At 45.3% G+C, this 16,409-nt stretch overlaps 1 protein-coding gene across 1 annotated transcript in view; it reads right to left on the reverse strand.

The window, feature by feature from the left end:
* Positions 1-1,924, reverse strand: part of LOC146205613 (uncharacterized) — a 113,530-nt gene extending 111,606 nt beyond the window's left edge. The window contains exons 1-2 of the mRNA XM_084590300.1: positions 1,847-1,924; positions 1,604-1,705 (exon numbers count right to left, since the gene is read on the reverse strand). Coding sequence (XP_084446426.1) covers positions 1,604-1,705; positions 1,847-1,924 — 180 coding nt within the window. The remainder of the gene's footprint in view (positions 1-1,603; positions 1,706-1,846) is intronic.
* Positions 1,925-16,409: the final 14,485 nt, after the last annotated feature.

Raw genomic sequence — 16,409 nt, forward strand, 5'->3', positions numbered from 1 at the left:
GGCAGAAAACAACGCACGAGGCGAAGTTCAGAAGCAGAGCTGCATCACTTCTCTGACTGTCAGCGCCCTCTACGCCTGTCATAGCTCAAGGCGGACTCTAGCTCCATTGCTCCACGCCAAAGACGGCATACTTCCCTGTTCTAGTACACTGCCAGAAAGTGCGCATGCGCAGATCAGCTTGAAGGCGCCTAATGGCGCCACGTGTCAGCCAACTGTAAGCGCATGCGCCGTGTTCGGGCGAATCATCACACGTGCCCTGGCGGCGCGCAGTAAGCTGTAAGCGACAGCGATGGAATTACGCGCTATGTTGGGCTTCTAATCTCTAGTCTCTGCATTTGCACTGAGCTTCCTGCGCACATGAAACGCTGTTTCTCTTTTGTGCTGAAAGAAGCACTGAATTTCATATCGCTGTAGGACCTTTTCTTCGCTGCCAAAAATGAAGACTTTATATTGTCAGCAGCTGTAAACTTGTCGTGGACACTAGACGTACCAGTGCTTGTGAATAAAAAAATAACTTAGTTAGTCTTTATAACGTAGATATCCATTTAGCAATGTTTCTAACAACTAAATTAAATAGTTTCACATGGTCATGTCGATGTCAGTATGACCCAGAAAGGACTTTAGTTTTCTACTAGCACATATTTAGGTTCGCTGAACACCTGGTACATTAGCGAGCTTGCAGACCCATACGTCGAACAAGTTACTGTTTGGGAGGTCTCGATGACGCATAAAGGTTTGATTGAGATCGACGGAGTGACTAACGAGGCTTCACTTCTTTTGGTTCGTCTGAAACATTTATTCTGCGATGTCGATCAGAAATTTATTCATAACACTGTAAACCTCCCAGCATACGTTTAATAATAATAATAATAATAATAATAATAATAATAATAATAATAATAATAATAATAATAATAATAATAATAATAATAATAATAATAATAATAATAAGAGGAAGAAGAATGACGAAATAAAGAGGGCGGTACGCCTCACTTAAGAAATTCCATAAAGAAAAATTTTGTGAAGGACACTTGACAACGAAATGGTTGACTGCTTACTTCCTTGATACAATTCTTGAATCAATATTTCTGGAGAGAGCTCGAGAATGGGCGCTTATTTGCACGTAATGAATTAGGGCGACGGCAGCTAAGACAAACCACATTGTGCCTCTAGATGCATTGCCTTCACGGATGTGAATTAATGTTACCGCAGTAAACAGTCTCCGCATGAATTTATTTGTTGCTAGGAATGATGAAGCACAAAGGCGTGCCACCAGTTTGACTTCTCTGAAACGACGCCTTTGTCTAAAATTGTCGCCAGCCTTAGTGCAGGGTGGCGTAACATTTGCTGGTTCCTGCAAAAAGCAAAGCTATAGCAGCCGATTGACGGTATCCTCGCAGTGGCAGCAGATTCATTGACCTAATTATCATCCTACTGAATGATAGTAATGCAATAAGAAGACAATAGCACAGCGATGTAACTTTGCCGCACAATGCCCCTTCGATCCTCCTATCGTCATTCGCAATTACTTTACGGATTATACATCAGCGTGACCTGCTTTCTGTAACCTTCCTTCTTGCTGGGTTGATGGAGAATACGTTACCTTGCCCTTCTGCTCGATGTCAGTCGAGGAGCGGCCTAGTAGAAACGCTACGCCGTAGTCCCAACCAATCTCTGCTGCGGCATGAAGTAGGCTCTTATTACCCTGTATGAACAAGTATGGTCACATGTACATATATATATATATATATATATATATATATATATATATATATATATATATATATATATATATATATATATATTATCCATGCGTTTCTGTAGCATCATAATGCTGCACACCCACCTTATCTGTCACTGAACTGTGAGTGCGGCCAAGTTTTTCAAGCTGGTTCCAGAGTCGGTGGAATACAGCAGTGTCCATCATTCGTAGTGCCAAATTAATAGCGCCGTATCCTTCCTAGGCGAAAAGATCACGGGGAAGAAAGCATAGAAGTTCAAAGGTGCTTAATATAGCGACACAAAAACAATTCAATGTTTACGGCCGTGACCCTTCAGAGATATTAGTGTCCCTCATATTTGCAGAAGTCTGAATCGCATATTATACGGGACGAAATATGCATCAGCATTAAAGTATGAGGAGGCCACTTCATCTTGGATTTAAAGGGCCACTGTCCAGGGTATGACTGTTTAAGTAAAGGAGCCCAATGCTTCGATCAGGTACCGGAAATAGTCTGCGCAAAATGCTACAGCGATACGCGCGCCGCAAAACAGCAAAAATACAAATCAAAGCTCTCTCATCCTCGCCTTCGGGAAACCAGCTTCTCCGTTCTCTATGCTGGCCCGTCGGCCGCTAGGCTGACGTCAGAAGGCAACGACATTCATTGGTTCGTCTCTCTGACTGACGGGTGAAGGATGAGCGTACACGACTAATTGTGTGCGCCGGTCGCTGCGCGCTTTTCCCTCGCCACGGCCGGACTGAATGCAGTGAATGCAGCGGCGCGCGCTCCTTCGCCCGTTTCGTTTTCGCACATGCAGAGTGCCACGCCCCACCTCCCACCAAAAGCGGAAGAGGATGGGGAATTTGGCTTGCGGAGGCTAGATGGCCGGACAGGAGACTGAAAAACCTTTGCGAGGGAACGGGAGGAGAGAAACACAACAGAATCGGGTGATTGCGGTGGCTGTAACTGCGTTATGAGTTACTCTTTTCAAAAACATTTTTTCGGCCTTGCGTTCTGGGGGCGAAGCCTCACAGTCACCGGGGAAGAAAATATTTTCGACCGGAGGGGGAACAGTGGCTCTTTAAGAGTAGGCGTGGTAGCGCTTTTAACACCGCTTTTCATACCGCAATAAATTTTTGTTTAAATTAATAAAATTCTTAACGCCCTCATTACTGTAACATCAGTATACTACTCAAACGCGCATTACTAAGTCATACGCACCGTAACGCGTTCATTAGGCTCCCCTCTTATGGTATAAGCGGCCCTTCGTGGCCTATGCGTTGCGCGCCCACCCAGCATCCAGAGGGCCTGGGTTGTGACTCCAACGGCGAGAAATTTATTTCGTTGAATTACTCTTATGTTCTGAAATAACGACAATAAAATAACCTGTTTGCCAATTTTGGCTTCATTTGTCCCCAAATTAGCTTGAATTCGGGGTTTTTAATTTTCCGTGCGAGGTCATGTGGATGTGACGTCATATCCGTGTCGACCAGTCAGGATTTTCCCGATCGCAGTCTACGGAGGCAGCATCTTTTCTGTGGAACAAGCTATATTCGCTATGGTGTATAGTTTTTTGGAGAAAAAGTAATGAATGCCTGCCGAAACGCGAAACTTGCTGTTTAGCTGTCTTAAGACTCTGTGCTGAGCTGCCACGTGTAGAATATGATTCAAAGGTTTGAGAAGAGCTTGATTCAAGTGTGCCGAAGTTCGCCGTTTACCTGCTTGCTCAGCCCAGCGCATAGCGGAGAAATAAGCTTTGCGCCCTCGTTATTCTCGGCCAGGTTCCCCATTGCTTACCTGGTTGACGATGGTTGCGTTGACGTTCGCTTCCAGCATCTTCAGAGCGATATCGGTGTGGCCTTGACTTATGGCCAGCATTAAAGGCGTGCTGCCGTCCTTGGGAAAAGAAGGAAATGCATTTATGTCACTCTGCAAGCATGTCACGTTTGTCTTTATTTCAAGTCGAGGACAAACATAGCAAGTAAATCGTCGCATTTAAACGCGTCGAATTAAGAAAATAAAGCAAACAAAGGGTCGATACTATGTTAGGTAAATTGTCTTCGTTAATGAGAGCGCCAAAAGCAGCCGAACACGCGTAGTCAGGAGCGAATGAATTGGCCCTCACAGTTCTTATTAAGCCCTGCGACCTATTAACACCATCTCTTTCTCGACACGTCGACTGCTTTTCGCCTTGACGTATATACGGGTAAGACCCGTGACCTACGTTAGGATGCTTTGTTACTATGCAAGCCAGGATGTTCTATGTTGTACTGCCGTCAGGCATTCAGTGTTTCCGCAATAAGAATACGTGATTACTGATGGCCTTCAAGAGCTACGATGAAGGAGCTACGAAATTAAAGTAGAGGTGGCACGCTGGCTTCGAGACGAAAGGCTAGCAATCAGGGCCGCTTGTGCGGAAGACAGAATGGCGCAAGGGTAAAGAAGACGCTCAGCAAAGCCTGTTTCTTGCAGGTGATAAGCGCTCACATAGACACTTTTCGCTACGGCGCACCTCTTTCTTGCCGAATTTCGTGCTTTTGAAATCAACAGGGAACACTCACCCGAGCGGTGACGTTTAGGTCGTTTCCGGCCTTGAGTAACGCTTCCACTGATGGCTGGTGCCCGCAATAGGCTGCAGCGAGCAATGGTGACCTCTTGTACTGCACGGTACAAAACGTTATAATGTAAACGCAGGATGAAGAAAAGCAAAGCGGCAAAATGGTTGTTAGTTGGCATATCTCCGTGATTCTTATATATGACTAGCTGAGTGGAGATACGTTAGGAAGTTAAGATGATGGAAATAGCTGCGCTGATGAAATCTTTTTTTGCGCTTTTTATTACTCCTTGCCGACTTTGCGATAACTTTATTGATCGAGTTTATTTTATTTATTTATACAAACAAGAAGGTACAGTCGTGCGCAAAAGTGGTATACAACACTCAGCCGCTGACACTGCTCATGAAAACATCCATGAAATGTCATCTAGCGACAGCGTCAGGGACAGAAATAGCGACACATGCATGGGGATAAAATGTGGCACCATCACTATTGCCTCAATCTCAGATAGCTGTTGCTAGATGAACTTAGAATGCAGTTTTCCGAAGCTCCGCCACCGACTGAGTGTTGTATACCACTTTTGCACACAACTGTACAAGGCTGTTGGGGAAACAAGGGTAACAGCTGTGCAGGGGCAGCTTGAATGGCCCTATTACAACGACTGTAGCTGGGCGGATTACGTGAGAAAACTAAAGACACAAGAAAAACAAAGAAGGAAAACAATTATTAAACTTAAGTGCGGAATACGTGCAAAAATAAAGGAGGAAAAAGTACAAGCACAGTGTATGAATAACGAGTGCCAGGGAACTTCTGAGAATTTTCTAGCCAGACAAATAAGCACACCAGAGATACTCTCGCAGATATGTTATCGTGCACACCGGCTCTTCTCCGCTTATACAGAAAAGCTGTCGTGAATGACGGCAGTCTAATTTTGTACACAACTCTGTGACAGTGCCTCTGAGGACGGCAAGGTACTGAACGAACTACGAGAAAAAGGCGGGTCTACTGGTGATATTGTCCACAATGCCACTGCGGCTAATCGTTACAGTATGCAGCTGCAATGGTTGCCCGAAGGGAACTTCTCCATAACATACCAAGAGAATGAGCTTCAACATCTCTCCGACATTCCCTTCTGTCGTGCTTTAATCGAACGACAACGATGCCAAACGTAGCATGCGAGTGATATAGTGCAGTCTACACTTCTGACAGACAGTTGGGATGATAGGACAATTGCTCGTAGATTCTTCGAATACAATGCTGCGCCTGTGCGCTTAGGTGCCGCACGACATCTTTCTTCTGCTGAAAACATTTCACACCTGCTGCAATTCGGATCATGGTCTGCGTTTTGATGTCAATGCCAATGCGATTTTTTTTTTTTTCATAAGGTGGACGCGCATAGAAAAGTTTGGTTTGCTGTGCGCCTTCTCACTGCTGTTCCACGTGTACGGTTAAGCAATAAAGGACGTTAGTAACCAAATAAATAGTCAGGATGTGCTTTTTTCATTGCGCCGCCGTGGTAGTGCAGTGGTTAGGGAGCTCGACTGCTGTACCCAAGGATGCGGAATCTGATCCCAGCCGTGGCGGGCCCTTTTCGATGGAGGCGAAAAGCAAGGCTCCCGTGTGCTGTGCGATGTCGGTGCACGTTAAATAACAACCGCGGGTTGTCGAAATTTCCGGAGCCCTTCACTACGGCGTCTCTCACAGCATCAGTCGCTTTGGAACATTGAGCCCCATAAGCTGAACTAAACCAAACGTTTTTCATCAAGCATAGGTTGCTCACAGTTCGACTGTGTTTTTGAATAAACGAATACTGCTCTTCAAAGAAAATTTTCATTTCCCGCATATTCTCGCTACCGACTTTTAAGAAAAATGACTCGTCATGAAGTCTTGCAAAGTACCATGGTTGCATACTGTACGACAGTAACCGCTATGACTTGTCCCGCCCTGCAAGGCAAAGATGGTGAGTTTTTACCGAAATTATTTTGTTTCCTCTCTTGCCAGGGTGACAGCCCACCTGACTGTGATGCTGCGCAGCCGCTAGTCATGGCTTTTCAAGACAAATATTCGTTATCTGACAGAATAAGTAGCACCTTTTCAAGTTTTTTTGTTTTGTTTTGTTTTGTTTTGCTAGCCTAGACAGGCAGCAGACCATGGGACACTTGTGTCAGTTGGTATCGTAGCAGTGCCGGTATTTGAACTAAGAACACGCCAAACCAGAGAAAAATTTTCAACCATGCACACTGGGCCTTTTGCGGCCCTGGGCCTGCCTAAACTGCGTTTCTCACTATTCGCTTTACTATATTACCAAGCGTAGTATACGTATACAATAGAAGAAAACGTAGATATAGCAGCCTGCAATACGAGATCCTTCATGACGTATTTTCCCCTATTTTAGTCCTCGAAACAGGCCTACTGTAGACATTCATATGCATGCTAGACTAATATGGTGCTTATTTTGAGAAACTGTTGCCTCGTGTTATGCATAAGTGAAGGTAAAAAGGCCCTGAAACCTGGATAAAGTCTTTCCGTCCAAGATTCGCAACTCTGTAAAAAGAAAAAAAAAAATAGAGAACCGAAGCACAAAACATCGAAAAACCCACGCACCAATTCCTTGAGCAAGGCTGATTTGCTGCGGTCGTTGGCGCCCTGGAACACGATGGCCTGCAGTGCGTCCAGTGCGTGGCAGGCAGCAGAGTCCCATTTCTGTTCCTCATCGTCCCCCTTCCAGCGCCCCCGCTTCTTGACGACGCGGTCTAGTTGCTTCTTGCGCACCATGACTGTGGACACACACAGTTTCCGAAAGCCACGTTGATGCTATGTGGCACCTGAGTTGTCTCGAGGGACACGCGGTAAGCAGTTTTCGTACACACTGCGCGTGGCACCTCCACGTTTTCATCTTCCTTTCACTGCGTGACAGCAGATGTGCATCGCGGTAATTCGCTGCCTCGCTGACCGAAGTCCGTCTTTGCTGGGGAAGGCGACGAAGTGCTGCTGCTCATTGCTTGGTCGATTGGCTTGTCTAATCCGACTTCACGTAAAACACGTCTGAATGTATTTTTTTCCTTCTACGATTTCCTTGTGTGCCTTGTGCGCACGGGCCCTTGTCCGGTTGCTCTAGTGTGCTTGAATTAGGTAGCTATATCCATCGTAAATTTCACTCCTTTACTTTTTTTTTTTTCTCACAGGTTTGGCGGCATGAGGAACTGTCCCGCAAGGTAAACGCCGTAGGCTTGGCGCTGCAATATGTAGTAAACGCGAGCTCCGGCTTTCACCTGCTGGAATTAGTAGTGTTCAGGTGAAGAGAGGATCGCATTGGCGGCTTGTAAAACGTGTTCATGTGGTCCAAAGTTGGCATGACCAACCTGTGCCTCCGGACTGATGTGGTAGAACTCTCACTATGACTTCTCCGAAAATGTTGGCCTCAGTCTAGTAGCTTTCTCCCTGCCAATTTAGGTCATGAAAGCAAGGAACAAATTTTCCAGCCTCAAAGAGAGAAAACTAATATGGGGGCGTGATTTCATATTATTATCCGAAGCACGAACTTGAACAGTGCACTTCTTTTAAAGCTGGCGCTTCGTTTGACAACTATTTTGATCTCTTCGAATGCAGCATTCCAGATGTCAGTGCCATTGTAGTCATGGAGCCAATGCGCTCTGGGATGTGTAGTTGATAAGATTGCTTCTAAATCCAGACTATTGAAAATATTGACTTTAGAAGGCGCAGCATGGACGAGTTGCAAAACTCTAAAGACCCATGCAATTTTGCTTTTTTTTTCCCTCTTTCTCTATGTTCTTTTTGTTAACTCGCACTGTTAGGCGATACAGACCACGCAAAGTCTGCGCCGTGTGCTGCACACCTTGCAAACATTAATAGTCATAACGGGTGACTTGTGCGGCAATTTTTCAATGTTTTGCATAAATCTTGCGCTTCGGGTGCACTGAGTTCGCAGATGACCATGGGTATTTGCTTTTATCATTCAGCATTTAACAGTACAGTCATGTGAAATGTTATCAAGTTCTCGGTAGCTGCATATTCATTAAAAAAAGTAAACATCAACGTTAAAGTTTGTTTGCTTTTAGTATGAATTTGTTTTGTTAACATTAAATACTGAAATTGACTTTTAATATTATCATAGTCACCTAATTACTGATATTTACTCTTTCTCCGCTTTACTGTAAAGTTTAATTTCCCATGATCGAATGCCCTAGGTTCCTTCTCAATTTTCGACCACCACAAATGTGGCTGCTCTGTATAAACATTATAAAACTCGACGACCTATGGCCGCAATTCGTCTCCCTGTTCTTTCCTGTTTTCGGCAAAGAAAATTGACAAAGGGAAGTTTTACTTCCATGCATTTTGTTATTTAATTCCGTGTGGTTAACAATCACCTGTATGGGGCTCTTACAACTCAACTACATGCAACTGGTGCGATAATATTAGAATAATGTTCAACGAGGGCTCAAGAAACATAAAATGTCTTGTGTGCAGAGGGATTTTTTTTTTAAATCCTCTGTGCTGTTTATGCTTTGCATCTTATTGTTATACTTCGTTTTGCGTGCCTATTGAAAGTACGAGCGAAATGCTAATATTTTCGGCCAGTGGTCAATTTCTCCGGCTGTTACGTGCCTAGACATACCGCTCGACCTTCCGCTATCTCGTATAGCACCTGTTGTCACATGAATGTGGTCATGGGTTTTACAAAAGTTTGATGTCCTTTCGTTCCTTCACGTCCCATCAGGTGGCAAGCTTCCCAAAGCCCAAGGGGGAGGTCTGGTGCACTCGTAATCAACAGAAGTCATACCATTCACTGGCCGTCTCCTTACCTTAGCGCAACCGACCTTGCGCTTCGTTTCTATGACGATTCTGCCATGGGCGGCGAGTTAACGAGAAGTAATTACGCTTAGTGTATACCACGGTGCAAGCACCGTGGTGTATACGCATGATTCCTTCCTCGCCTCCCTTGCATGAGTACCCTAAACGAGGAAAATATTATTCCTCGCTGATGGGACTTCATCATCATCAGCCGGACTATACCCACTACAGGACGAAGGCCTCTCCCATATTTCTCCACTTAACCCGGTTCTGTGCTAGCTGCATCCACTTGAGCCCTGCGAACTTCGTAAACATTCGCCCACCTACCTTTCTGCCGCCTCTTGCTGCTATTTTCTTCCCTTGGAATCCAGTTCGTTACCCTAAGCGACCATCGGTTATCCTCTCTTCGCACTACATGTCCTGCCCATGCCCATTTCTTCTTCTTGATTTCCACTAGAATGTCAGTAACTTTAGTTATTTCTCCGACCCACTGTGCACGTTTCCTATCTCTTAACGTTACCCCTACCATTTTTCGTTCTATAGCCCTCTGCGTTGTCCTCAACTCAAGTAGAACCCTCTTTGTTAGCCTCCACTTCTCAGCCGCCATAGGTGAGTACAGATAAGAGGCAACTGTTTTACACTTTCCTCTTGAGCGATACCAGTAAGCATCTAGTCATAATCTGCGAGTGCTTGCCAAATGCACTCTGTCTCAATCTTATACTCTGTGTTATTTCCCTTTCATGGTCCGGATCTGCGGTTACTACATGTCCTAAGTAGGCATATTCGCCTACTACTTCCAGTGCTTCGCCACCTAACGTAAGCTGCGGTTCCTTCCCGAGAATGTTGAACATTACCTTAGTATTCTGCATATTGATTTTCAAGCTGTGGGGCTCCGCAGCCCCTTTAGGTGTTTTAAACCGCGCGCGCGTCTTTCTATTTGTATTGTGTTTGCACGGGCAGCGCGAGTGCACATGAGCAAGCAGATAATCTTGGGGGGCGTGATGTTACCGGCGACAGAAGAGGGTAGATAAGCGCGTCAGAAGCGAGGCGCGGGGCTTTTTTGCGCCGGCGGAAAGGTCGGCGCGGGGCAACCGGCGAGCGTCATGGGCCAGCAGGGTGTGCACGGACGACCGAAAGAAGGTCGCCGACGCGCAGATGGGAGCAGTGCTTGCAGGAACAGTCTAGGCGTATTGCTGTGAGTTGCTGTGCCGCGAGGGGCAATCTTTCTTGTGTCGCCGTTAGCACTTTGGCCCCATTGCTCGTTTTATTTGCTCCGCAGTGTGTGTTGTTTCGCCGCGGTAAGGCCCTCACATTCTTCCCGCTTTCCGTTGTTCTATTGTCGCGCGCATGAACAGCCTGTTCTCAGCGCAGTAGCGCCTTATGTTTCTCTGTTTTGCCTTTTTGTGTTTATCCGGAATAAACCGGTGTTTTTAAGAGACTGGTTTTGTCACTCGTCGGGCGAGACCATGGCTCGCGGACCCGTTTTTTGAAGGCGAGGCCTTCAAAGCCTACCTTTCTACTTTTCCTGTCTAGGTCATCAATCATTCTTTGCAGTTCATCCCCAGAGTTACTTAGCAAGACAATGTCATCAGCAAATCGCAGATTACTGAGGTATTCTTCATCTACCCTTATCCCTAACTGCTCCCATTTCAAGTCTCTGAATACTTCCACTAAGAAAGCTGTGAATTGTACTGGAGAGATCGTGTCTTTTTACCAAACACCTTTCTTTATGCAGAACTATGGTTGCTGTGCAGCCGCTATATATATCTTCCAGTGCTTTCACGTATGGCTCCTCTACACCCTGATTTCGCAATGCCTCATGTCTGCCATGACTTATACTGAGTCAAACGCTTTTTCGTTATCAACGAATGCTATGTGTAAGGGCTGGTTGTATTCCGAGCATTTTTCTATCACCTGATTGATGGTATGGATATGATCGATATTCTCTTTCTGAAAACTTGCTTGATCTTTGCTTGATTTCAGTCTAAGGTTGTCCTAATTCTGTTAGTTATTTCCTTAGTAAATACTTTATACGTAACAGACATTAAGCTGATTGGTCTAATTTTTGTGGTTCTTAGCGTCCCCTTTCTTATGAATTAAGATAATGTTTGCGTTCTTTCATGGTTCCGGTACCGTCGATGACACCAGGCACTGCGTATACAGGGTGGCCAGTTTACCTAGTGCGACATCTCCCCCCCCCCCCCCCCCCCGTCCTTCAGCAAATCTACAATTACAGTGCCGATAGGACAGCCGAACTACAACTCTGCTTCGAGCAAACCAACCCCTTTAACCGGATACTATAACCTAGCATTGACACCCTACCAAGAAGCAGTACTTCCTCCCCCCCTTTTGGTTTCTCTTTTTTTTTCTTTTCTTTTTTTTTTGCTTTACCCTCACACATCTAACTCCCAAAGTGAGCGCCAACCCACACATCTCGCTCTCGCTGTATGCTGACATCACGTTCCCGACTGCAACGCAAGTGCTGTCAGATCAAAGAAACGCTACAGCAAGCGTGGGTTCCCACGCTAGGAGTATATGTAGGCCTAACCTGTTCTCCACAAAAAATCAGAACTGCTCTTAATAAAAGTCTCACCTAAACAGTAGGATGCCAGAGACAAATTAGGACGGGAAACGACTGGAAGTCTGAACAATTTGTATGCTGTGTATGTACGTTCAGAGTAATGGTCGGAACAATGCGGTGCTCAGCCATATTTGGCAATGTACGGCCAGTATCAATCGTCTCATCGGCATAATCACAAATAGGCACAAAGAGATGAGAGAGTTTGATACGTGAAGGCCAGATGTAGTCTTCATTGCCTGCCGTATCACCTATCCAGTCCCTTACCTAAATTCCTCTGTCGCAAAAAAAAGATCCTCTCAACAAGCTCGTACAGCAGGCGTATAAGAAAGCCCTCCACCTGCCCAAAACCACTTCAACAACAACAACAACAACAACAACAAAAATAAAGAACGAAAATACGAATCCATAACATTGTCGAAAGCGTTTACGGAGGTATGTCTTATATTGTACAGTGTGAGTTGCTCTCTCAAACAGCAACAAGAAGGGCAATTATGTGCAGACTCGCATTATGTCGCATGCATTCCATTCCTGGAAATTTAGCATACCATATAGTCATACAGTACAGTAAAGAGTTGACTGAATTGGTACATATTTCAAACAAATAAAAGCAACGGAAGGACGCAGACAGGCACACAGGCCGACGCTGGACTATGAACTGAATTTATTTCACTAAAGATTGCACGCATACATATTACATTATTGAAAGCAGACATGCGCAAAATAACACGAAAAAAAAATAGCGCATAAGAAAAGATTCCCCCCGTCACATCACGCTTTCTAAAATTAAGTATCGGTGCTCTGAAGTGTTCAAGAACTGAATTTCCTTATGGAACAGCTCACTGGCGTATCCCTGAAATGAAGACACATGTGTCAGTGATACGCTAGTGAGCTAGCTCCATATGGAAATTAGGTCCTCGAGCTTTTTCGAGCACACATAGATAATCTTGAAAGAGGACATCGACAATTGCAATCAGTCTCCTTCTCATGTTGCAGAGATGCGGACTCCTTGAGAGGTTCCTGTCCATGACAACTCCAAAGAAGCGATGGATTCTATCACAGCTAATGGCTTTGTCATTCTTACACATGGCGTAAAGTGACATTGTTTTGCGTTTTGTGTGACGTGCATCTTTTCCTCTGTTATAGTTTTCCACGTCATGTGCGCATTTCTAGTTTCTCTGCTGAAGAGTATGCATGCGTGATCTTCGATGACATAAACTGAGTCCATAGTCCAGCGCCGTTCTGTGGGTATCTTTATGCCTGCGCCCTTCCGCTGGTTTAATGTGTTCCAAATACTACCAAAATCAGGGAGGAGCAGTCTACGTAGACGCGGCAGAATATTCCAGTGCAGCAGCTCTTGTACTTGCTGTCGAAAACAGTCAAGGCTCGCCTATCTCGGAGGCCGCTGAAGAGGCAGCCATTGTATTCATCATCGCGAACACGAAGGTGGAATACATTCTCAGCATTTCAAATCTGCAATTACAAATTTCGCCAAAAGAATCCGCACACCAGCTTCGTCTATCCTAGCCAAAGCTAAACCACTAAAACAGACAACCTACGTCACTGGCCACTCCTCCCATCCGAGGAATACGGCCACCCGCAACCATACACAAGGATTCGTCGGCAAAGCAGCGGGTGACCCGCTCCGCGAAAGGCCGCATGGTCACATATAATGAGATTTATCGAATATTTAGAGGAATCCCCCAAGGTGGAGTAAATTTGTAGTAAAGGAGTAATTACTCATTGGCATAGATCAGTTTATAGATAGATCAAGTTATATATCAATTCGCTCTCGCCCTACCGTCTGATCTGCTGAGCGTCCTGGTTAGCTCAGTCGGTAGAGCGACTGCCCCTGAAAGGCGGAGGTCCCGGGTTCGATTAACGGATCAGGACGAATTTTTCTGTAACTACGAAGTTTCTGAGAAAGCTGTATAGCTTTCCTTTGTAGCCGTATGGCTACGCTTGGGTGGATGCCAGTGAGTAATTACTCCCTTATTATATAATGAGATCCCACTCCATTACCTGAATGAAAGATTAAAATGTCCACCCCCGTATTAATTCCTAACAAAACCGTAGCAAGTCGCCCGGAGGCAATTTTAAACCAATATTTTCCTCAACCCCTATTCCCTCATGTACCTATGTACCTTGTGGTATATCCATCCCACTGCATATTATGCAGTAATTATAAAGCCAATCCAAATCATATACTGTACGAGAGCTTTAGGGGATTACCTCCCCCGGGGCCTCCAACTATCAAACCAAAAATCAGTGGGAATAGCGTTGCCCAACTTGGATCCGGAGACACAACTCCGAACAGCAAGTTGGGCCCGTCACCAGGAACCATGGATCTCCCGCCACCTGGCCCACGCAGGACATCTCAAGATGACCCTTAACCCCTCTCCCTTCTTGTATTCGTGACAACAGAGCTTTACCACCTCCACCAAGCCGTGGCTCGCTAATTGGGCAGCTTTGCTTTCCCGATCAAAAGAGCCCGTATAGCGAATCGTCCGTGCTAACAAATCGTGATAAAAATATTTAATAAAAATTCTTTACGATCAAGATGTGTTTCATCACGTAGTGATCGGCCTTGAAGTGAGATAGAAACATTCTTGGCAGCTTTGCGTGCATTACTCTGGTATTCACTGCCCTTAAAATAATGTACTAGATACTGGAGCACATATAGAGTAGTTTACAAGATGTGCATGACGATTCTTGGGGTAATTACGTATATCCTGCAACGATTTTCCGCTAGAGAGCGGTTGCGTCACAGCCGTTCAGGCATTACGACAGATGAGCGTCGACCGGTCGCTGGGGCAGTGTAAAGCATGAAAGGATAACATATGAAAATTCAATGTTTCCGCGAGCACACCTACCTGCTTGCCAGTTAAAAGAAAAGCATGAGTGCTAGTCGCCAGTGCTGACAGGACAGATAAAAGGAGCGTCGTTCTCCGCGTGCAGGGCACTGGTGAAGCTGCAGTACTGTTACCTAAAATATCAACACATGGAAGTAATAGATCACTATAAAAGATTTTATTTCAGAATGTGTTCACGTCACATCTCTGTGTCTTGAAGGCATATAACAGATGGTCACGAACGGCAACAAAGAGAAACTGCAAGAGGCATAGGTTCAACCGCTTCTCACGAAAAAAATATATATATTGGAACACAACATTATAAATAGAGGGAACAACATCGTTCAACTTTCTTGAATAGTTAGCACCGAGGAAAAAAAAAAAAATCACGAGAAAGAACGAAAGACTGGGAATTTAAATACGCTGTGTAATACGAGAACGAGGGCTTTTCTTTCTCTTTATACTGGTGGTTCTTCGAGAAGAGCAGAGTAATGCAGACTGAGGAACAGTGAACACAACCGAACTCCACGAGCATGCCATTCCAGACACGTACCCACGCTGTCGCTAAGGTGAGCAGTCAAACTCAAACCCCACCCAGCGGCCACCGAAATCTATACGTCAAAGAGCTTGGGTACGTCCGGCCAGAAGTGACAAGCTTATGGTTGCCCGCCCGGAAACCTGGTTGCCCATGTAGCAGACACGAGACGCGAAGCACAGAGATATCACTGCGCCCGTGGGACCATTTATTTCATCAAGGAGACCTCACGTCACCGCTCACGTGGAGCAACAAGAGAGAGAAAAAAGAGAGGAAATGCTTGTGCGCAGAACACAGAACGGCTGTCCACTCCGTGGCAGTTCTCTGCCTCAGGCCGCCGCCACCAGACACTGCTGGCGTTACAAAAAGCCAAGCGGGACCCGCGGCCTGCAAGACGTCTTTTGGACGACAGGAAGATATTTCGAGTGCATAAAAATTGGAAACTGCCACGCAGATAGTCAGTGACGTCTGTGCCATTTACAGTGCAAGGGTAACCGGGCTGAAACAACGTGTACATGCATGCGGGAACGGCTGCGCACGATCCTGCAAGGCGGAGCTTGCGTTTTCGCTGCACCCCAGTCCCCCGCTGCATCACGCCGTTAGAGTAAGTGGTGAAAAAGTACGACACCTGCTAAAAATATGTGCGCGCGAAATATCTGCGACGACGCCAAAAAAACAACGGCGTGTAATCAAGCATTGACCGGACATTTTGTGATGCCGCTGGTCGTGCAGCGCCCAGCTGCGGAAACCACCTGCAACTGTTTTTTTTTTTTTGTTCTGGGTAAAGAAATTAGCACGTACGTGCTCTACTTTTGTGCGTACGTCAAACCTCATCAGTTGCGGTAGTCGTAATGCCTTCTCGTTGAAGCAAATAAAAAGGCAGTTTTGTGTAAACAACAAACGGCGCGATTAAATCATTAGAGGTACTTAAAAGAAGTTGTATAACAAATCTTTAAAATTCAGTATTCAACAAAGTTTAGTTACAACAATGGCGAATCTTTTTCGCGGTGTTCACATGATAAAGATGGCATTAAAACCACCCGCTTGCAAAAACAAAAAAACTCTCCACCCATCCCCTCTCCCCCACCCCATCCCTGCCCTTTCATCTAAGCTTTCAATGAATACATTTCTCACAACAACCCATGTCAGTGATTTACAGTAACAATTACGTGAAAAACTTGTAATAATAATTTCAAACGCCAACTTGTAACAAGAAACATGTTGTCTGTGAGTCAGCACGTAAAATTTCGCTTGCCGTGGCCTGCAAATGACATCTGTAAATACCTGTACTCTAAATATTTTGTTTTAACTTCCAATATCAGCCAGCATTGCGTTGTTAAAATAGTATGTAAGTTC

This window comes from Amblyomma maculatum, chromosome 1 (assembly GCF_055883805.1).
Source record: "Amblyomma maculatum isolate TAMU_Amacu chromosome 1, ASM5588380v1, whole genome shotgun sequence".
In the NCBI taxonomy this organism is placed as follows: domain Eukaryota; kingdom Metazoa; phylum Arthropoda; class Arachnida; order Ixodida; family Ixodidae; genus Amblyomma; species Amblyomma maculatum.